This window comes from Pavona decussata, unplaced genomic scaffold, assembly GCF_977016875.1.
Source record: "Pavona decussata unplaced genomic scaffold, jaPavDecu1.1 SCAFFOLD_19, whole genome shotgun sequence".
NCBI lineage: Eukaryota > Metazoa > Cnidaria > Anthozoa > Scleractinia > Agariciidae > Pavona > Pavona decussata.
The window spans coordinates 1,907,869-1,931,981 of NW_028145442.1; the positions used below are offsets into that span (position 1 = coordinate 1,907,869).

A 24,113-nucleotide genomic window follows, 5' to 3' on the forward strand; every position below is an offset into this window, starting at 1 on the left:
TAGATCTCCGAAGGATAAATTAGGATAGTACCTTTTCATGATAGTATGTTTTCTTTTTTTTTTTTTTTAATTTTTTTGATAAAACTTTTCATGACATGGTTTGCAGCGCCTTCTCAAAAAGCTTAGTTCTAAATGTATTGCTCAAGAAAGGCAAAGCAGGTTTTGCCTCACTAAAAAAAAACCTTTTTCTTGTACAGTAATTTTTACCCTGATGGTGGCTATAACTTCAGTGATTGCAAAGGGTCTGATTGTTATATGTTAAATACAGTAATCACTGGCCAGAATCCATACCCATAGAAAGTTTACGTCGCACTGCTAATGGCTTGATTGGCTTGTTTAGAGCCCTCGGGGACGCTAAACACTGGCCAACCAATGCGAAGTACCAGAGACGCGAACGACTGCGTACATGCTAAAAAAAACTTGCCAGAAAGAAACGCTCTGCTAGCAAGGTATACGGAAATGTGATTTTTATTGTAAAAGTCGGTAGTATGCCGATAAACAAGTTTCCCATGCAATCTTGTATCAAACTCCCTGATGAAGTTTGTAGTTAGCAGATGAAACCTGTCGGAGAATAAACCTTGAGTATTTCGTGGCTGTGTGCTACTCACTAGTACCTTGTTAAAAGATTGTACTAGATTAATGAACCTCCAAAACTAATACGTCCCGCATAATTATGTAATGTTCCAAATATGACACGCATGTGCTACACGCCTCAGTCACTCTTTGCTAAAACATGTTTCTTGTTTCCTGTACGAAAATCCGGAAACTTGTTGTATGGTTCACGTTCTATGTATATATACAAGCATGTAACTATCAATTGTAAAGCAACTCCCTGATGAAGTTAGCGAAAGTCTAACGAAACGCGTCAGTAGGATAATAAAGGTTCTACAATTCAAGTTCGTTCAGTGTTGCACACTAGTTTAGCCTTTTTAGAAATTGTTCTTTAAAACTGTAAGTACTCTTTGAAGTGATTACTTCAATTTGAAGGTAAGACAACAATAATTCTTAAAGTATCTGGTATGATATTGAGTTATATTGATTTCCGGAGAAACTCACTCCGGCATTTCGACGTTATTGCAGCAAGTAACTCAATTTTCCACCAATCACTGGTGAGAGGAAATACTGTGTACTTGTACTTCATTGAACTTAAAGGGGCAGTGTCACCTTTTTCTAGTGTCACTATGAAAAGCCGACAAACGCCGGTATCTGTTTCTATGGCATCAGTCGTTAAAATAATGGTTGAGTTTTGTTTACAATAACCCTGCTAGTGCACAGAAACTACTATTTATTATGTTTGGCTGCGGATGGCCGAGCGGATGGATTTGGATTGTAATTTCAAAAAATGGCCAACTTTTTCAAATTCGTCCTGTGCATTTTAGAAAAGTCACTAAAATCTGATTATAGTTTGTTCTTCAACGAGAAAAACCTTATTACGTATTTCTGTTATAACAGTAATTTCAGGTGAAAACAAACAGGTTCTTTATCAAATATTCGAGTAGTTTTGAACCAAATGCAGCAAAATCGCAATGCCCTTTTAAGAGCAGATTGTCGTAAAACCTAAATCAAAGAAATAAATCTGGCAAATCACAATTGACGTAAACAGCGCAGGAAACCAATCAGAACTCGACTCGAATACATCAACCCGCGCCGAGCGAGAAAACCCGTGCGAGCAAAGCACGATTGATTTTGTGTTTTGCTTCTTAGCAGAATTGGTTGAGAAAGTCGCGTGACTTTTCCTAACCAATCCCAAAACGAAATCTGATAAAGCCACTCGCGTTGTGAATGCCAAAGCACACGCAACACATTACTTTCGACAAACAATTGAAAACTAATCTGTATATCAAAAGACAAATTAATATTTCCGCCAAATACACGTTAATACAATTGCTGCATGACCTACGTACATTTGATGCTTCTCAAAATAGACCTTTAAAGTGGTACACTTTGAACTCAGTGAAGCTTGAGGTGCAAAAATAACCGAACGACAATTCATCCTTGAGATAAAAAAATGTTCACAGTTTCGTAACACATCGTTTAAATATCAAGTCAGTAATCTTATCTTTATTCGGGAAGACAGCTCAAGAAGCCTTAGAGGTTTTGTGGACTAAAATTACCATATTGAAAAGAATTCTTGGCTAGTATCGATGGCCTTTTGGGTCCGATATCGATTAAGGTCATCAGTTAACATTCATGCAGGACACTTAACAATTATCCTGCGATATCGGGCGGAATCAAGATATCGCCTGATAAGCAAGACTGAGCAGGATACTTCTTTTATAATTCAACACATTTATAACAAAGCCCAGTTTTATTTCAGAAAGCTGGAGGCGATCTTTATTCTGCTATTTAGCCCCCAACACACGAAATTACGCATAGTTAACAATTATCCTGTGAAATCGCGGGGAATAACGTCGGATACTTAGCGTAACGTACGGATGACCAATATTCAGTGTAGTACCATGACCATATTTAGGTAGTGCTACAATGTGTTGAATAATAAACTGAAATATCAACATGTAAACTGTTACTTTTTCCGTTTCGCCTTCAACTTTTGACAGAGTTAGATGCTGCTCGGCAATCATTCAGCTCAAGCGTAAGAGAAAGCAGTGAAGAAGGACCGATAGAACAGTCAAGAGCTGTCGTAAGTTTTCAGGGTGCCAACATGAACAACTCAACCAATTACATAAATGAAGAACCAGTTTCCCTCTTCGATCCAACATTCAAGTACACCATCGCCACATGTTTCATCTTAATTGCAGTGGTGGCAGCCGTTGAAAACGTCTTGGTCTGTTTTGCTATACTGGCAAACAGACATCTTCGGAGCTATCCAACAAACCTCTTCCTGCTATCCTTAGCTGTTACGGATCTTCTCACAGTATCATTTGCAATGCCTTTCGACATAGAGTTTTCTTTTCCTTCAAGGCGCTTGGAGACATGGCAAGATAATGTGCGTAACATTCATGACATTTTACCTCAATAGTGGGCCAAAGCCGATTTTAACTCTTTCGGTCATCAGCGTGGATCGATACAAGAACCTCAAAGATCCTTTCAGACGATACGGGAATGCGATTTTATTGTAAAAGTCAGTAGTTTGCCGATAAACAAGTTTCCCATGCAACCTTGTATCAAACTCCCTGATGAAGTTTGTAGTTAGCAGACGAAAACTGTCGGATAATATACCTTGAGTATTTCGTTGGTGTGTGCTGCTCACTAGTACCTTGTTAAAACATTGTACTAGATCAGTAAACCCCCAAAATTAATACGTCCCGCATATGTAATGTTACAAATATGACACGCATGTGCTACACACTTCAGTCACTCCTTGCTAATACATGTAACTTGTTTCCTGTACGAAAATCCGGAAACTTGTTGTATGGTTCACGTTCTGTGTATATATACAAGCATGTAACTATCACTTGTAGAGCAACTCCCTAATAAAGTTAGCGAAAGTCTAACGAAACGCTTTAGTAGGATTATAAAAGTCTACAATTCAAGTTCTGTCAGTGTTACTCACTAGTTTAGCCTTTTAAGAAATTGTTTTTTAAAACTGAAAGTAGTCTTTAAGTGGTTGCTTCAATTTGAAGGTAAGACAGCAATAATTCTTAAAGTACCTGGTGTGATATTGAGTTCTATTGATTTCCGGATAAACTCACTCCAGCTGTTTGACGTCATTGCAGAAAGTAACTCATTCATTTTTCCACCAATCACTGGTAACAGAAAATACTGTATACTTCATTCAACTTAAAGGGGCTGTGTCACCTATTTTTAGTGTCACTATAAATAGCCAAAAAAACGTATCTGTTTCAATGGCATCAGTCGTTAAAATAATGGTTGAGTTTTGTTTACAATATCCCTGCTAGTGCACAGAAACTACTGTTTATTATGTTTGTCTGCGGATGGCCGAGTGGATGGATTTGGATTGTAACTTGAAAAATTGACCAACTTTTTCAAATTCTTCCTGTGCATTTTAGAAAAGTCGCTAAAATCTGATTATAGTTTGTTCTTCAAGGAGAAAAACTTTTTTTTTTCTTCCCGGTGTTGTGAGAGTAATTTTAAGTTAAAAAAACAGGATCTTTATCAAATATTCGAGTAGTTTTGAACCAAATGCAGCAAAATTGCCTTAACAATGCCCCTTTAAGTGCAGATTGTCGTAAAACCTAAATCAAAGAAATAAATCTGCAAATCACAATTGACGTAAACAGCGCAGGAAACCAATCAGAACTCGACTCGAATACATCAACCCGCGCCGAGCGAGAAAACCCGTGCGAGCAAAGCACGATTGATGTTGTGTTTTGCTTCTTAGCAGAATTGGTTGAGAAAGTCGCGTGACTTTTCCTAACCAATCCCAAAACGAAATCTAATAAAGCCACTCGCGTGGTGAAAGCCAAAGCACACGCAACACATTACTTTCGACAAACAATTGAAAACTAATCTGTATATCAAAAGACAAATTAATATTTCCGCCAAATACACGTTAATACAATTGCTGCATGACCTACGTACGTTTGATGCTTCTCAAAATAGACCTTTAAAGTGGTACACTATGAACTCAGTAAAGCTTGAGGTGCAAAAATAACCGAACGACAATTCATCCTTGAGATAAAAAAATGTTCACAGTTTCGTAACACATCGTTTACATATCAAGTCAGTAATCTTATCTTTATTCGGGAAGACAGCTCAAGAAGCCTTAGAGGTTTTGTGGACTAAAATTACCATATTGAAAAGAATTCTTGGCTAGTATCGATGGCCTTTTGGGTCCGATATCGATTAAGGTCATCAGTTAACATTCATGCAGGACACTTAACAATTATCCTGCGATATCGGGCGGAATATCGCCTGATAAGCAAGACTGAGCAGGATACTTCTTTTATAATTCAACACATTTATAACAAAGCCCAGTTTTATTTCAGAAAGCTGGAGGCGGTCTTTATTCTGCTATTTAGCCCCCAACACACGAAATTACGCATAGTTAACAATTATCCTGTGAAATCGCGGGGAATAACGTCCGATACTTAGCCGACGAGGTTGGCTAAAATCAGGGGATATTCCACAAGACAGAGCAGAATATAGTTGTGTTATTCAACACATTAATTACAAATTATAGTTTTATTGCAGAAAAGCTGGAGATGATCTTTATTTGTCCATTTTCTTCCCGACACACGAAATTATACGTACATCGTAGGATATCTGTTGACTACGGACGACGAAATATTGAGTGCACCATGACCGTATTTAGACAGAGTTTCAATGGGTTAAATAATAACGCAGGATATCTGTTGACTACGGATGACCAATATTCAGTGTAGTACCATGACCATATTTGGGTAGTGCTACAATGTGTTGAATAATAAACTGAAATATCAACATGTAAACTGTTACTTTTTCCGTTTCGCCTTCAACTTTTGACAGAGTTAGATGCTGCTCGGCAATCATTTAGCTCAAACGTAAGAGAAAGCAGTGAAGAAGGACCGATAGAACAGTCAAGATTTGTCGTAAGTCAGGGTGCCAAAATGAACAACTCAACCAATCACATAAATGAAGAACCACTTTCCCTCTTCGATCCAACATTCAAGTACACCATCGCCACTTGTTTCATCTTAATTGCATTGGTGGCAGCCGTTGGAAACTTCTTGGTCTGTTTTGCTATACTGGCAAACAGACATCTTCGGAGCTATCCAACAAACCTCTTCCTGCTATCCCTAGCTGTTACGGATCTTCTCACAGTATCATTGGCAATGCCTTTCGACATAGAGTTTCTTTTCCTTCAAGGCGCTTGGAGACATAACAAGATAATGTGCTGAACTAGTATCGATCATCTTTTCGGTCCGGTATCGATTTAGCCATGATTGTCAATCATGCAGAACACACTGAAATCAGTCAATCAATCTTTATTTGTACTCACTCTTGCTCAAAAATAAAATTGACAACAAAGAAAATATTATAAGTTATAATTAGAGTACTGGCTGCCTGGAATAAGCATAGAGGCTAGCGGAGCCAGGTAGCCAGCTGACATCGGTATTAAATAGAAATACAGGTCAGCAAGAAAGCTGAAGCACAAATGCTCACATGAAAAGAAAAAGAGGAGAGCAAAACGCTAATTCTACGCTACATGAGGGAAGTCTAGAATAGTTATAATTTAAATTTGAATACAAAACGGTAATATAAGAAGAGCACACAATAGCTATGGCAACTAATAACAAGCTATCAGTATCAGCATATCAGAAGCTTCCTAGTCTGTTTAAGTTGCTTTTTCCGTTTGGCCTTCAAAATTGTGAAGTGGGGCGCTGCCCAGCATATCGTTTAGTTCAAACGCAAGAAAAAGCAGCGAAGAAGAACCGACAGAACAGTCTGGAGAAATCAAGAGAGATCTGTCGTAAGTTTTCATGGTCCCAACATGAACAACTCATCCGACTTTAACGCAACCGTTCTCCATCGATCAAGCCAAGGATTTACCCCCTTCGAACCACCATTCAAGTACATCATTGCCGCTTGTTACATCTTAATTGCAGTAGTGGCAGCCGTTGGAAACTTCTTGGTATGTTACGCTATACTGGCAAACAGAAAGCTTCGGAGCAATCCAACAAACCTCTTCCTGTTGTCCCTGGCTATCTCGGATCTTCTCACAGCAACTTTGGGAATGCCGTTCAACATAGAGTTTTTTTTCCTTCAAGGCTTTTGGAAACATGGAAAGATAATGTGCGTAACAAATATCACCGTCCTCCTCAGTATGACACGCACCGACTTTTTGACCATTTTGGTCATCAGTGTGGATCGATACAAGAACCTCAAAGATCCTCTGAGACGATTTCGCGGTAAAGAATTCATGACGCAAAAAAGGGCTTTGATTGTCATCAGCATTATCTGGATCTCCAGCATCATATGGTCTCTTCTTCCTTTCATGGGTTGGCGGATAAAAGGTGTAGAGCCGATATACCAAGGCGTTTGCATGATTCCCTTTACCCTGATGTATACTTTAACGACCAATTTTATAAACATTACTTTATTTCTTCTCACCTGTGTGTTTTTCATCTTAGCCTTTGTCATTGCCCGCACACACCATAGAGGCGGAAACAGACTCAGTACTCATGCCTGTCAACACCCTTCCAAAGAAGAAAGAAAGGTCTACATAAAAAACCTAAGAGCGGCTAAGACAACTTCCATGTTTTTGACAGCATTTTTCTTCTCTTGGCCGCCTTGCGTGTGTTTTAACATTGCCTCCAATCTCTATGGCGCTGAACACTGGAGGCCATATCCGTGGAAAGTTGACGCGGTACTCCTGATGTTTGGTTACCTTAACTCGGCGCTCAATCCATTTCTTTTTGCATTCCGTAACAAAAGCTTCAAAGCCACGTACCTGAAGTTGTTCCGTTCTCTCAAACCTGCTACGGATCCGAGATCAACAATACGCCACCGCTCCACAATTTCACCAAGGCTTACCTCTGAAATTCCGGAAATGGAAAGTAAAGAGGTGCGTCTTCAGTCGATACGGCACACAAGACCGGCTCCAGAACTTCCAAAATAATATGACCATCCTGCTCACATGAAACGGAGAAACATTAAGAGCTGACATTTACCCACCCAAGATACGATTTTTTTCCTCTTCTACTTCTCCTAACAGACACTAGCTCATCACAGCTGTAAGGATGAGTCGTGAATGAATTGACTTCGCATGCTAAACGTCATTTTGTGAAATGAGGTGGGCTGCACGAAAAGTTCTTGTAGAAAACATTTTCATTGATTATTGTTACCATTCGTTTGATTCTTATTCTACTGAGTTGTATTAGACCATTTATCTTGCTTGGAACTACCCATTTATCAGGCCAACGTTTGACCAGGCGTTTGACAATAAACCCTTAAGCTTAGAAGCTACTTTCAAGTTCTATTCCGCTCAATGTGCAATCTTTTGAGCGATTTATTACTTTTTGGTGTGTGTTCAAAAATGGTTTTGGATCTCCGAAGCAGAAATTGGGGTAATCACCTTTTAATGATAGCATGTTTTCCTTTTTTAATTTTTTGGCTGAATGATATGGCTTGTAGCGCCTCCTCAAAAAAGTTTGCTTTTGAATGTATTCCTCAAGAAAGGCTAAGCAGTCTTTGCCTTGCTAAAAAAAAAAAAACGCTTTTCTTGTCAAGTAATTTTTACCCTGATGGTGGCTATAACCTCAGTGATTACTAAGGGTCTGATAACAACAACAACAACTTTTATTTTCCTCAAGATTAATTTGAGTGTTTTAAATACATTCTTATATGGTTAAATATGTTTAGTTTGCTTTGAAAATTTTAAGGTAGATTGAGGATGGAGGCCAAGTTAACCATTCGATTTTCTAGTTGGTCTCCATATTGCATAATGATGTCTAGAAATTAATAACAGTCGAGGAACCAACAAATTAAAAGATTTAAATAAAAAGAACTAAGGGAATAAGTTACAATAACTAATAAAGAAGATTATGATATATTGTTGTTACAAATGTACGATAATGTCAGCTTAAAGTATTTTTACAAATTGTTCAGACAAGTTACACGTAAGGTTATCGGTACAGAAACTTCAAGTATAAAGGAACAACATAACGCTGATTGTTTTATACGTAAAATACAGTAAACATTGACCAGAATCCATACCCGAGGAAAGTTAACGTCGCACTGCTAATGGCTTGATTAGCTTGTTTAGCGCCCTCGGGCCGGGGACGCTAAACACTGGCCAACCAATGCGAAGTACCAGAGACGCGAACGACTGCTTATATGCCAAAAAAAAACTTGCCAGAAAGAAACGCTCTGCTACCAGGGTAAACGGGAATGTGATTTTTATTGTAAAAGTCAGTAGTTTGCTGATAAACACGTTTCCGATGCAATGTTGTATCAAACTCCTGATGAAGTCTGTAGTTATCAGACGAAACTGGTCGGAGATTAAACCTTGTAAGAGTAATTTTAAGTTAAAAAAAAAACAGGTTCTTTATCAAATATTCGAGTAGTTTTGAACCAAATGCAGCAAAATCGCAATGCCCTTTTAAGAGCAGGTTGTCGTAAAATCAAAATCAAAGTAATTAATCTGGCAAATCACAACTGACGTAAACAGCGCAGGAAATCAATCAGAACTCGACTCGTATACATCAACCCGCGCCGAGCGAGAAAACCCGTGCGAGCAAAGCACGATTGACTTTGTGTTTTGCTTCTTAGCAGAATTGGTTGAGGAAGTCGCGTGACTTTTCCTAACCAATCCCAAAACGAAATCTGATAAAGCCACTCGAGTTGGAAAGCCAAAGCACACGCAATTACTTTCGACAAACAATTGAAAACTAATCTGTATATCAAAAGACAAATATACGTTAATACAATTGCTGCATGACCTACGTATATTTGATGCTTCTCAAAATAGACCTTTAAAGTGGTACACTATGAACTCAGTGAAGCTTGAGGTGCAAAAATAACCGAACGACAATTCATCAATGAGATAAAAATATGTTCACAGTTTAGTAACACATCGTTTACATATCAAGTCAGTAATCTTATCTTTACTTGGGAAGACAGCTCACTGAGAAGCCTTAGAGGTTTTGTGGACTAAAATTACCATATTAAAAAGAACTGATTCTTGGCTAGTATCGATGGCCTTTTGGGTCCGATATCGATTAAGGTCATCAGTCAACATTCATGCAGGACACTTAACAATTATCCTGCGATATCGGGCGGAATATCACCTGATAAGCAAGACTGAGCAGGATAATTGTTTTATTATTCAACACATTTATAACAAAGCCCAGTTTTATTTCAGAAAGCTGGAGGCGATCTTTATTCTGCTATTTAGCCCCCAACACACGAAATTACGCATAGTTAACAATTATCCTGTGAAATCGCGGGGAATAACGTCGGATACTTAGCCGACGAGGCCGTAGGCCGAGTTGGCTAAAATCAGGGGATATTCCACAAGATAGAGCAGGATATTGTTTTGTTATTCAACACGTTAATTACAAATTATAGTTTTATTGCAGAAAAGCTGGAGATGACCTTTATTTGTCCATTTTCTTCCCGACACACGAAATTACGTACATTGTAGGATATCTGTTGACTACGGACGACGAATATTGAGTGCACCATGACCACATTTAGGCAGAGTTTCAATGCGTTGAATAATAACGCAGGATATCTGTTGACTACGGATGACCAATATTCAGTGTAGTACCATGATCATATTTAGGTAGTGCTACAATGTGTTGAACAATAAACTGAAATATCAACATGTAAATTGTTACTTTTTCCGTTTCGCCTTCAACTTTTGACAGAGTTAGATGCTGCTCGGCAATCATTTAGCTCAAGCGTAAGAGAAAGCAGTGAAGAAGGACCGATAGAACAGTCAAGAGCTGTCGTAAGTTTTCAAGGTGCCAACATGAACAACTCAACCAATTACATAAATGAAGAACCAGTTTCCCTCTTCGATCCAACATTCAAGTACACCATCGCCACATGTTTCATCTTAATTGCAGTGGTGGCAGCCGTTGAAAACGTCTTGGTCTGTTTTGCTATACTGGCAAACAGACATCTTCGGAGCTATCCAACAAACCTCTTTCCGCTATCCCTAGCTGTTACGGATCTTCTCACAGTATCATTTGCAATGCCTTTCGACATAGAGTTTGTTTTCCTTCAAGGCGCTTGGAGACATGGCAAGATAATGTGCGTAACATTCATGACATTTTACCTTAATAGTGGGCCAAACCCGATTTTAACCCTTTTGGTCATCAGCGTGGATCGATACAAGAACCTCAAAGATCCTTTCAGACGATTTCGCGACAAAGAATCCATGACACAAAAAAAAAAGAGCTTTGATTGTCATCAGCATAATCTGGATCTGCAGTGTCATGTGGGCTCTTCTTCCGGTCGTCATGGGCTGGCGGGTAAAAGATCTAGAGCCCATGCACCAAGGCTTTTGCACATTTCCCGCAACCAAACTATACCGCTCTATGTACATTGTATTTATTCTTGTGCTTATGGTAATCACTTGTGTGTTTCACATCAGGATGTACCTCATTGCACGGAAGCACCACAGAAGTGTCCCTGGGTTCAACACAGAGGAACCTCCAAGGCATCCTTCAAAAGACGCAACAAAGTTCTTCAAAAGACACCTAAAATCGCTTAAGACAACTTCAATGTTTGTGGCAGCATTTATTTGAAAAACAACAGAATGAATAGTATGTCCCACAAATAGTTACAAAACTAACCGAGGCGGGACAAGACGAATAAAGGAACACTTTAGAAACTAACAAGAACTTATAACAGCAGACATGCAAAAAATTAACGTAGTAACAGATTTAAATGCTTTAAATCTGCCTATTCTCCACAGGTGAGAGGAAATACTGTATACTTGTACTCTACTCGACCTTAGAGTAGTTTTCAACTGATTGTCGTAAAACTAAAACCAAATAATTAATCTCGCAAATCTCAACCGACGTAAACAGCACAGAGAGCAATTCCGGCAGAAACTCGAAGCAAATACAGGGCCATCAACCAGCGCCGAGCGCGAAAACGCGTGCCAGCAAGGCACGATTAAGTTTGGTTTTACTTCTTAAATTGGTTGAGGAGGCGGCGCGAGTTTTCCCAACCAATCAGAATTGATTACTTTCGACTTATAATTGAAAACCAATCTGTACATCAAAAGACCAATTCCCGCCAATCAGACACATGAATATCATTGCTGCATGATCTATATACATTTGATACTTCTCATAAAAGCCTTTGCAATCATAGTGGCATACTAAGATCCTGAAGCTTGAAGTACAAAATTAACCGAACGACAATATGTGTAGTATTGTTTCGTCCATCAGATAAACAATGTTCACAGTTAAGTCCTACCTCGCTTAACAAATCAAGCCAGAAATGTTATCTTTACTACGCAACAAAAGAGATTTCTTTTACCGATTTGGGAAAGCTTTCGTGGACTAAAATAAGCCATTTTGAAAAGAATGCTGAGCTAGTACTGATCATCTTTTCGGTCCGGTATCGATTTAGCCATGTTTGTCAATCATGCAGAACACACTGAAATCAGTCAATCAATCTTTATTTGTACTCACTCTTGCTCAAAAATAAAATTAACAACAAAGAAAATATTAAAAGTAATAATTGATATACTGGCTGCCTGGAATAACCATAGAGGCTAGCGGAGCCAGGAAGCCAGCTGACATCGGTATTAAATAGAAATACAGGTCAGCAAGAAAGCTGAAGCACAAATGCTCACATGAAAAGAAAAAGAGGAGAGCAAAACGCTAATTCTACGCTACATGAGGGAAGTCTAGAATAGTTAAATTTAAATATGAATACAAAACAGTAATACAAGAAGAGCACACAATAGCTATGGCAACTAATAACAAGCTATCAGTATCAGCATATAAGAAGCTTCCTAGTCTGTTTAAGTTGCTTTTTCCGTTTTGCCTTCAAAATTGTGAAGTGGGGCGCTGCTCAGCATATCTTTAAGTTCAAACGCAAGAAAAAGCAGCGAAGAAGAACCGATAGAACAGTCTGGAGAAATCAAGAAAGATCTGTCGTAAGTTTTCATGGTCCCAACATGAACAACTCATCCGACTTTAACGCAACCGTTCTCCGTCGATCAAGCCAAGGATTTACCCTCTTCGAACCCACATTCCAGTACATCATTGCCACTTGTTACATCTTAATTGCAGTAGTGGCAGCCGTTGGAAACTTCTTGGTATGTTACGCTATACTGGCAAACAGAAAGCTTCGGAGCAATCCAACAAACCTCTTCTTGTTATCCCTGGCTATCTCGGATCTTCTCACAGCAACCTTAGGAATGCCGTTCGACATAGAGTTTCTTTTTCTTCAAGGCTTTTGGAAACATGGAAAGATAATGTGCATAACTTATATCACCGCCTACCTCATCACTGTGCCCACTTCCATTTTTACCCTTTTGGTTATCAGTGTGGATCACTTCATAAATCTCAAAGATCCTCTGAGACGATTTCGCGGGAAAAAATTCATGACGAAAAAAAGGGCTTTGATTGTCATCAGCATTATCTGGATCTACAGCATCATATGGTGTCTTCTTCCTTTCATGGGTTGGCGGATAAAAGGTCTAGAGCCGATATACCAAGGCTTTTGCATGGTTCCCTTTACCCTGGTGTATAATATAATGACCAGTTTTATAAACTTTACTGTGCCTCTTCTTCTTACCTGTGTGTTTTTCATTTTGGTCTTCGTCATTGCGTGCACACACCATAGAGGCGGAAACAGACTAAGTACTCATGCCTGTCAACACCCTTCCAAAGACGAAAGAAAGGTCTACATGAAGAACCTAAGAGCGGCTAAGACAATTTCCATGTTTTTGGCAGGATTTTTCTTCTGTTGGCCGCCTTACATGTGTTTCAGCATTGTCTCCAAATTCTATGGCGAAGAACACTGGAGGCCATACCCGTGGAAAGTTTACGCGGCACTCCTGATGCTTGGTTACCTTAACTCGGCGCTCAATCCATTTCTTTTCGCATTCCGTAACAAAAGCTTCAAAGCCACGTACCTGAAGTTGTTCCGTTCTCTCAAACCTGCTGCGGATCCGAGATCAACAATACGCCACCGCTCCACAATTTCACAAAGCTTTTCCTCTGTGATTCCGGAAATGGAAAGTAAAGAGGTGCGTCTTCAGTCGATACGGCACACAAGACTGGCTCCACAACTTTAAAAATAATATGACCATCCTGCTCACATGAAACGGAGAAACATTAAGAGCTGACATTTGCCCACTCTTCTACTTCTCCTAACAGACACTAGCTCATCACAGCTGTATGGATGAGTCGTGAATGAATTGACTTCGCATGCTGAACGTCATTTTGTGAAATGAGGTGGGCTGCACGAAAAGTTCTTATACAAAACATTTTCATTGATTATTGTTACCATTCATTTGATTCTTATTCTACTGAGTTGTATTAGACCATTTATCTTGCTTGGAACTACCCATCCATTAGGCCAACGTTTGACCAGGCGTTTGTCAATAAACTCTTAACCTTAGAAGCTACTTTCAAGTTCTATTCCGCTCGATGTTCAATCTTTTGCAATTGAAACTATCGATTACTTTTTGTGTGTGTGTTCAAAAATGGTTTTATATCTCCGAAGGATAAATTAGGATAGTACGTTTTAATGATAGTATGTTTTCTTTTTTTTAATTTTTTTGCTAAAACTTTTCATGATATGGTTTGCAGCGCCTCCTTAAAAAGCTTAGTTCTAAATGTATTGCTCAAGAAAGGCAAAGCAGGTTTTGCCTTACTAAAAAAACACCTTTTTCTTGTACAGTAATTTTTACCCTAATGGTGGCTATAACTTCAGTGATTACAAAGGGTCTGATTGTTTTATGTTAAATACAGTAATCACTGGCCAGAATCCATACCCATAGAAAGTTTACGTCGCACTGCTAATGGCTTGATTAGCTTGTTTAGCGCCCTCGGGGACGCTAAACACTGGCCAACCTACACGAAATACCAGAGACGCGAACGACTGCGTACATGCTAAACCGGCATTTGCCAGAAAGAAACGCTCTGCTTGCAGGGTATACGGAAATGTAATTTTTATTGTAAAAGTCAGTAGTGTGCCGATAGAGTTCCATGCAATCTTGAATCAAACTCCCTGATGAAGTTTGTAGTTAGCAGACGAAACCTGTCGGATAATACACCTTGAGTATTTCGTTGCTGTGTGCTGCTCACTAGTACCTTGTTAAAAAATTATACTAGATTAATGAACCCCCAAAATTAGTACGTCCCGCATAATTATGTAATGTTACAAATATGTCACGCATGCCACTCCTTGCTAAAACATGTAACTTGTTTCCTGTGCGAAAATCTGGAAACTTGTTGCATGGTTCACGTTCTGTGTATATATACAATCATGTAACTATCAATTGTAAAGCAACTCCCTGATGAAATTAGCGAAAGTCTAACGAAACGCTTCAGTAGGATAATAAAAGTTCTACAATTCAAGTTCGTTCATTGTTGCTCAGTAATATATCATATTAAGGAATTGTTTTTTAAAACTGAAAGTACTCTTTAAGTGGTTGCTTCAATTTGAAGGTAAGACAACAATAATTCTTAAAGTACTCGGTATGATATTGAGTTATATTGATTTCTGGATAAACTCACTCAGCTGTTTGACGTCATTGCAGCAAGTCACTCACTTTTCCACCAATCACTGGTAAGAGGAAATACTGTACACCTGTACTTCATTCAACTTAAAGGGACAGTGTCACCTATTTTTAGTGTCACTATAAATAGCCGAAAAACTTATCTGTTTCAATGGCATCAGTCGTTAAAATAATGGTTGAGTTTTGTTTACAATAACCCTGCAAGTGCACAGAAACTATTATTTATTATGTTTGGCTGCAGATGGCCGAGTGGATGGATTTGGATTGTAACTTGAAAAATTGGCCAACGTTTTCAAATTTTTCCTGTGCAGTTTAGAAAAGTCGCTAAAAACTGGTTATAGTTTTTCTTCAAGGAGAAAAACCTTATTTTTTCTGTTCTAAGAGTAATTTCAGGTTAAAACAAACAGGTTCTCTGTCAAATATTTGAACAGTTTTTTGACCCAAATGCAGCAAAATCGCCGTAACAGTGCTCGTTTAAGAGCAGATTGTCGTAAAACCAAAATCAAAGTAATTAATCTGGCAAATCACAACTGACGTAAACAGCGCAGGAAACCAATCAGAACTCGACTCGAATACATCACCGCAGCTTTCGTGATTAATTAGTGGTTTAAAAATATCAGTAGGGAGGGGTAGTGCATATGAGCTACACATAGATAAACAAAAATAGATAATTTTATTAAAGTGTCGAAGTATCGAGCTCTGTAGTGCTTATTGGGGACACTATAAATCAGTGAAATAAACATACAAACTGAGCATAAGATATCTTAAAAATCCCAACTGGTGGGAGGCAACCCAGTTAACTATTTACAAAGCGTGGCCTTGGATTTCAAAACGGGACTACCGTTCAACAAATCCAAGTAGTCAGAGCGGGACTTGAACCGGCAGCTTCCGGATTACGAGTCCGGCGCCCAGTAACCACTAGGCCAAGCCGCCTCCCTATTAATAAACGTCGGCATTCAAGTTTACTTAATTGTCATGCTTTCTGGTAATATATGATTCGTTTCGAGGTTGAATATTGGTATATAGCAAATGGCAGATTTAACATTGACGTTTTAAGTGGTGTTTTTCAGGAGTCTTAAAATACCAGCTTTCCTCGAGAACTATATTACGTGAACATTGATATTTAAACACTTGAAACATTCAGAACTATTGTTACTGGACAGGCGTTACAATCCACTCAGGCGTCAGATTCCACACAGTATAGTTCCTGAGATCTAGAGCATTTTATTAGGTTTGCTCAGTGCGACGACCAATCGCAGCAATCGTTTTGAAGCCCTGGTATTCATTTGATTTTACCATATTAAATGAAATTGTTCGTTAAGATAGTTTGTTCAGCGTGTTGCCTAGATGCATACAAATGAATACTGAATTACTGTGAAAAAAAATATTTTCCCTGCATCAAAAAATAATTAAAATGAGGAAATCCCAAACAAAACCAAAATATACGCTTACATATTATTCCCCCTTTCAGAGGAGTCGACTCCCGGCAACTATCAGAATTGATGATATCAGATTATCAAAATGCGTATGACAACTATTTAAGAAAGTAATAATTATTTAACTTAAAGATTACAAATGTTTCGTCTTAACTGAATAAGATTCAGAGTTCAAGATAGTTCAGGCCTAGAGAGTTCTTGTTATCGTGACGAGGATTTAGTGAATGTAGATGATAAACTGAACTGAAAACCATACAACAGATCTACTATCAATGGGAGCCCTGAGTAATAAAGCTAAAATGAGTAAAATTACGTTAACAATCTATTAAAAATTACACAACCGCTGTAACCGCTGATCACAGCACTTCACTGATCGAAGTGCAGATTGGGTTGTTATCGGGTCGATTCCCGTACGCATTATCTTTTTTAGAGTACATGTTATACATTTTACCCATGTCTCAGGCTCCCGCTCTCGTAGTTAATGTTTCTGTGTTATCAACTACAGTTAATTCAATCGGGATCAATCTGTCTTTTTTGGTAGCAATTGAATACTGCTAGTCTGGTCAGCTCCGGCTGATACGCCAATACTTATAGGGCTCTTTGATGTGCTGTCTTTATTCACTGCGACGATAGTGTAATGATCTTGCTGTTGTTGGTAACAACTGCATAGAGTGTACCCTAGTTAAAGAGAAATGCTTCTCTTGATATTGAGTCTTGAAGTGAAGTGAAATCAGGTCAAGATTTAAGGAAGCCCAGCCAGTATATAAAGGAAATTATGATGAAAGAATCAAATGATAATGGATTATTAACATACCATGCCCCATTTCAGTCTGGGTATATCTCGCATGTAGTCGCAAGGCTTATTCGCATTTGCGAGTCAAATCCCCAAAACGAATTGAAATCATTTGAACAACTTATAATACAAACCGAGAGCTGATTGAGAAGTAAAGAGATTTTTTTATAATTTTTTAAGGCAAGTACAAACATTTACAACAACATTATAATTATCAACCTTACCAATTCTTATCAACGATTTACGAGTGGAGTATAGTGATAGTGTTTTTGTACACCAACCTTCTTGAACAGCATCGAGATACTTGTCTATATCAAAGGAATGTACATTACTTAGAATGTTGCATGAACTTTCTGTAACTTTAAGTTTTCGCTTATCTGTGCAAACTGTTTGTCTCCGTTATGCTCCGTTAATCTTTCTGTTCCAGTCGTCAAGACTCTAGAAATTTCAGTTTTCACCGAAACCTGGTAGCATAAAATACATGGCCCCTCAAATACGATATGGCTTTAGTTTCGAAGGTAACGTCATTATCTTGTGAATTTGCGTTCTACTTTGTCTTCGCACGTCACTACAGTATGCTTTAGTTTATTAATTTTTTCGATCACTAGCGGCCTTCACAATTCTGTCCTTACTGGTTTGTCCATATCGTGAGAAATGTTCTGCGGCGGAACAAATTTCGCTTTTCTTAGGTATGACATTTACATTATTCTCAATAACGGCGCTTCTTGGCGCTTCCAGTTCTTTGTCGAATTTTAAAATATCTTTATCGTTATGATTTCCCACGTTTGAAAGTTTGCAACGTATTTGTTTCTAGGAAATATCGATTTCTTCACGAACACAGGGATTATTAGAGCCATTCAAACAATTTATGTTGTCACCGGTATTCACAGTGTTAATTTCTGCCTGCTCTGCCTTGCGTTTGAGCCAATTTGCAGCTAAATGTAGCGATAAACTACTATTTCCCGCCAGAGAATTTACTGGCTACCATCGACTGATGATAGGCTCTTCGTTTCTCTGTGTGTCTTTGATTGTTAATGTGTTTCGAACTTTTCTGTGATCTCACAAAACAAACATTTCAATACAATTTTAGTCAGTTATCCGCTAGAGTTTTCCATTGGTCTGTTCAGGACAACAGACTCGCCCAAATTCGATTCAGCAGTTTCTGTCTTTCCGGCTCTGAACTCTGCATGTTTAAAGGTACATTTAGTGGTATTGTCGCAGTTCACATTGTCATATCGGCGCCTTCGACAAACAGTGAAACTTGGCGTTTTTCCCACAATGAAAGCAAATTACATTTCCATCTCTGCGGTGATTATTGTAACTTTGCTTCTCAAGTTTACGCCTGACTATCTGGGCAACTTCCTTCCGTTCTAGCGGTTGGTTTTTCCAGTAATCTGCATTGGATTATCAGTATAAATATAACCAAACAGCAAAACAAAATACGAAGCTTCTTTTGGTTCTTCAGTCGATCTTAATTAAGCTAATGCGCTCAAAATATCCTCCGTCTTGTTCAGGGCTTTTTCTTTGGGGTTTACGTCTCTCCTTCGGGAAAAGTTCATGGTCGTTGCAAATTACGTAGTTTTTTAATTCAGGTCTAAGGCCGTTTAAAAAGTAATTATGTTTTGCTCGCCTGTCACATCTAAGCGCTGACAGAGCCTACTTATTTCCTTTGCGAATTGCGCTACGCTTTCATTTTCAGATTGTTTCAGTTCTTATTTAGAACTTGTTGTCTTGACAGCCAAATATCCGACTGCGAATGAAAATATTTTATCAGCGCCACGTACAGTTGATTATATGTTTTGTTTGTTTAATGTGGTGATGAGGAGAACAAAACATTCGCGTTCCCAGTTAACAAGGCGGTAGTACTTCAGCTTTTTGCGAATTTGTTAGTTTGCAAGAGATATCTGCCTGATCCAACTGTCTCAAAAGCTCTCCAATGTCTTCACTTGTATCTCCTGAGAATTTTCGTAGCGGAATGCTGTTAACACAGGGAAAAGAAAGAGTCTGATGCAATTTTCCAAGCGTTCCACAGAGTAACTGCACGACATAGAAACGATTTCTGGCCAACAGCAGATTTGTGTAAGCTGGGATGTTCAATTTATGGTTGTTTCTTGTATTACGATCATGTACACAAGATCTATTTAATTTTTACTTATTCTTACGTACTTTTCTATTTGTGATACAAAATTAATATTATAATATTGTAACTTTGTTCCCTACACCAAAAATAAATAAATGAGGAAATCCCAATATACGCTTACTCTATGCCTGTGTACATCTATTTGAAGTTCCTTTCTTTCTTTTGTCGTTCTTACTTACTTACTTACTTACTTACTTACTTACTTACCTACCTACCTACCTACCTACCTACCTACCTACCTACCTACCTACCTACCTACCTACTTACTTACTTGCTTGCTTGCTTGCTTGCTTGCTTGCTTGCTTGCCTGCTTGCTTACTTACTTACTTGCTTGCTTGCTTGCTTGCTTACTTTCTTTCTTTCGTTCTTTCTTTACTCTATATTTCTTTTATTTTTCACTGTTACTATGTTTCATGCTTTCTTGTATGTGCACGTGCATGCTCGAGGAAACGATATGTTCACAATTTCTGTGCGTCACGGGTCTTGTTTACTGAGGAAACGATTGATATAATTTAGTTATAAAAGTAAATGCTTTTTTAGGTCTACCCAATAAAATAGAAAACAGACTGAAACATCATAAGTACTCCTTGAAGTGTCTACTTTAATTTGAAGGTAATACGGCAATAATACTTGAAGTATGATATTGAGTTCTATTCATTTCCCGGATGACCTCCAGCTGTTTGACCTCATTCCAGCAAGTAATCCAATTCTCCACCAATCACAGGTAAGAGGAAATACTGTATACGTTTACTCTACTCGACTTTAGCGTAGTTTTCAACTGATTGTTGAAAACAAAAACCAAATAATTAATCTCGCAAATCTCAACAGAGGTAACCAGCACAGAGAACCAGTCCCGCAAAACTCGAAGCAAATACATCAACCACCGCCGAGCGCGAAAACGCGTGCCAGCAAGGCACGATTGGTTTTCGTATTCCTTCTTATAATTGGTTGAGGAAGTGGCGTGAGTACACGAAATGATTACTTTCGACTTACAATTGAAAACCAATCTGTACATCAAAAGACCAATTCCCGACAATCAGACACGTGAATATCATTGCTGCATGATCTATATACATTTGATACTTCTCATAAAAAAAAGCCTTTGCAATCATAGTGGTATACTAAGAACCTGAAGCTTAAAGTACAAAATTAACCGAACGACAATATGTGTAGTATTGTTTCGTCCATCAATTGTCCATCAGATAAACAATGTTCACAGTTAAGTCCTACATCGCTTAAAAATCAAGCCAGAAGTGTTATCTTTACTAAGCAGCAAAATAAAATTTCTTTTAACAATTTGGGAAAGCTTTCGTGGACTAAAATAAGCCATATTGAAAAGAATACTTCGGTCCGGTATCGATTTAGCCTTCTTTGTCAATCATGCAGAACACACTAAAATCAGTCAATCAATCTATATTTGTACTCACTCTTGCTCAAAAATAAAATACAAAAAAAAAATTTTAAAAGTAACAATTATAGTACCGGCTGCCTGGAATAACCATAGAGGCTAGCGGAGCCAGGCAGCCAGTTGACATCAGTATCAAATAGAAATAAAATACAGGTCAGCAAGAAAGCTGACAGAAGCACAAATGCTCACATGAAAAGAAAAAGAGGAGAGCAAAACGCTAATTCTACGCTATGAGGGAAGTCTGGAATAGTTTAATTTAGACTTGAATACAAAACAGTAATATGAGAAGATCACACAATAGCTATGGCAACTAATACCAAGCTATCATTATCAGCATATAAGAAGCTTCCTAATTGGTGTAAGTTGCATTCAAAATTGTGAAGTGGGGTACTGCTCAACATATCGTTTAGCTCAAACGCTAGAGAAAGGAGTGAAGAAGAACCGGTAAAACAGTCTGGAGAAATCAAGAAAAATCTGTCGTAACTGAGTCTTCAGGGTGCCAACATGAACAACTCATCCCACTTTAACGCAACCGTTCTCCGTCGATCAAGCCAAGGATTTACCCTCTTCGAACCCACATTCCAGTACCTCACTGCCACTTGTTACATCTTAATTGCAGTGGTGGCAGCCGTTGGAAACTTCTTGGTATGTTACGCTATACTGGCAAACAGAAAGCTTCGGAGCAATCCAACAAACCTCTTCCTGTTATCCCTGGCTATCTCGGATCTTCTCACAGCAACTTTAGTAATGCCGTTCGACATAGAGTATCTTTTTCTTCAAGGCTTTCGGAAACATGGAAAGATGATGTGCGTAACATTTATCACCGCCTACCTCACCATTGTGCCCACCTCCATTTTTACCCTTTTGGCCATCAGTGTGGATCGATACAAGAACATCAAAGATCCTCTGAGACGATTTCGCGGTAAAGTATTCATGACGCAAAAAAGGGCTTTAATTGCCATAAGCATTATCTGGATCTACAGCATCATATGGGCTCTTCTTCCCATCATGGGTTGGCGGATAAAAGGTCTAGAGCCGATATACCAAGGCTTTTGCATGGTTCCCTTTACCCTGGTGTATAATATAATGACCAGTTTTATAAACTTTACCGTGCCTCTTCTTCTTACCTGTATGTTTTTCATTTTGGTCTTCGTCATTGCCTGCACACACCATAGAGGCGGAAACAGACTCAGTACTCATGCCTGTCAACACCCTTCCAAAGACGAAAGGAAGGTCTACATAAAGAACCTAAGAGCGGCTAAGACAACTTCCATGTTTTTGGCAGCATTTTTCTTCTGTTGGCCGCCTTACGTTTGTTTTAGCATTGCCTCCGATCTTTATGGCACTAAACTCTGGAAGCCATACCACAGGAAAGTTTACGTGGTACTCCTGATGCTTGGTTACCTTAACTCGGCGCTCAATCCATTTCTTTTCGCATTCCGTAACAAAAGCTTCAAAGCCACATACCTGAAGTTGTTCCGTTCTCTCAAACCTGCTGCGGATCCTAGATCAACAATACGCCACCGCTCCACAATTTCAGCAAGGCTTACCTCTGAGATTCCGGAAATGGAAAGTAAAGAGGTGCGTCTTCAGTCGATACGGCACACAAGACCGGCTCCAGAACTTTCAAAATAATATGACCAACCTGCTCACATGAAACGAAGAAACATTGAGAGCTGACATTTGCCCACCCAAGATACGATTTTTTTGTCTCTTCTACTTCTCCTAACAGACACTAGCTCAGCACAGCTGTAAGAATGAGTCGTGAATGAATTGACTTCGCATGCTGAACGTCATTTTGTGAAATGAGGTGGGCTGCACAAAAAGTTCTTATAGGGAACATTTGCATTGATTATTGCTACCATTTCATTTGATTCTTATTCTACTGAGTTGGGTTAGACCATTAATCGTGCTTGGAACTACCCATCCATCAGCCTGAAGTTTGACCAGGCGTTAGAAGTTACTATCAAGTTCTATTCCGCCCAATGTGCAATCTTTTGAACTATCGATACCTTTTTTGTGTGTGTTCAAAAATGGTTTTGGATCTCCGAAGGAGAAATTAGGGGAGTACCTTTTGATGATAGTATGTTTTCCTTTTTTTTTAAGTTTTTGGCTAAATATTTTTATGATATGGTTTGCAGCACGTCCTCAAAAAGCATAGTTGTTAATGTATTGCTCAAGAAAGGTTAAGCAGGCTTTGCGTTACTAAAACAACGTTTTTCTTGTACAGGAATTTTTACCCTGATGGTGGCTATAACCTCAGTAGATTACTTAGGGACTGATTCAGTAAACATTGGCCAGAATCCATATCCGTGGAAAGTTTACGTCGCACTGCTAATGGCTTGATTAGCTTGTTTAGCGCCCTCGGGGACGCTAAACACCGGCCAACCTACGCGAAATACCAGAGACGTGAACGCCTGCGTACATGCTAAACATTTACTAGAAAGAAACGCTCTGCTTGCAGGGTATACGGAAATGTGATTTTTATTGTAAAAGTCAGTAGTGTGCCGATAAACAAGTTTCCCATGCAATCTTGTATCAAACTCCCTGATGAAGTTTGTAGTTAGCAGACAAAACCTGTCGGAGAATAAACCTTGAGTATTTCGTTGCTGTGTGCTGCTCACTAGTGCCTTTTTAAAAAATTATACTAGATTAATGAACCCCCAAAATTACTACGTTCCGCATAATTATGTAATGTTACAAATATGTCACGCATGTGCTACACGCCTCAGTTACTCCTTGCTAAAACATGTAACTTGTTTCCTGTGCGAAAATCTGGAAACTTGTTGCATGGTTCACGTTCTGTGTATATATACAAGCATGTAACTATCAATTGTAAAGCAACTCCCTGATGAAGTTAGCGAAAGTCTAACGAAACGCTTCAGTAGGATAATAAAAGTTCTACAATTCAAGTTCGTTCAGTGTTGCACACTAGTTTAGCCTTTTAAGAATTTTTTTTTTAAACCGAAAGTGCTCTTTGAAGTTGCTACTTCAATTTGAAGGAACGACAACAATAATTCTTAAAGTACCCGGTATGATATTGAGTTCGATTGATTTCCGGATAAACTCACTCCAGCTGTTTGACGTCATTGCAGCAAGTAACTCTCTCATTTTTCCGCCAATCACTGGTAACAGAAAATACTGTATACTTCATTCAACTTAAAGGGGCAGTGTCACCTATTTCTAGTGTCACTATAAATAGCCAAAAAACGTAT

The 24,113-nt window shown here is 38.7% G+C and overlaps 2 protein-coding genes and 1 pseudogene across 2 annotated transcripts; all 3 read left to right on the forward strand.

Annotated features, from left to right (window-relative positions):
- The first annotated feature begins 9,163 nt into the window (after positions 1-9,163).
- On the forward strand, positions 9,164-11,989 carry LOC146487000 (D(1A) dopamine receptor-like; annotated as a pseudogene).
- A 130-nt stretch (positions 11,990-12,119) lies between these two features.
- On the forward strand, positions 12,120-13,728 carry LOC146487001 (histamine H2 receptor-like). Its single transcript, XM_085090052.1, has one exon. The coding sequence runs from the start codon at positions 12,548-12,550 to the stop codon at positions 13,670-13,672; it is 1,125 nt and encodes a 374-aa protein (XP_084946178.1). The 5' UTR covers positions 12,120-12,547; the 3' UTR covers positions 13,673-13,728.
- A 7,674-nt stretch (positions 13,729-21,402) lies between these two features.
- Positions 21,403-23,784, forward strand: LOC146487002 (histamine H2 receptor-like). The gene has a single exon (XM_085090064.1). The coding sequence runs from the start codon at positions 21,403-21,405 to the stop codon at positions 22,531-22,533; it is 1,131 nt and encodes a 376-aa protein (XP_084946190.1). The 3' UTR covers positions 22,534-23,784.
- Positions 23,785-24,113: the final 329 nt, after the last annotated feature.

Bases quoted from the DNA above. Each gene is read 5' to 3' on its own strand.
- LOC146487001 (XM_085090052.1), top strand. From the start codon at position 12,548: ATGAACAACTCATCCGACTTTAACGCAACCGTTCTCCGTCGATCAAGC.
- LOC146487002 (XM_085090064.1), top strand. From the start codon at position 21,403: ATGAACAACTCATCCCACTTTAACGCAACCGTTCTCCGTCGATCAAGC.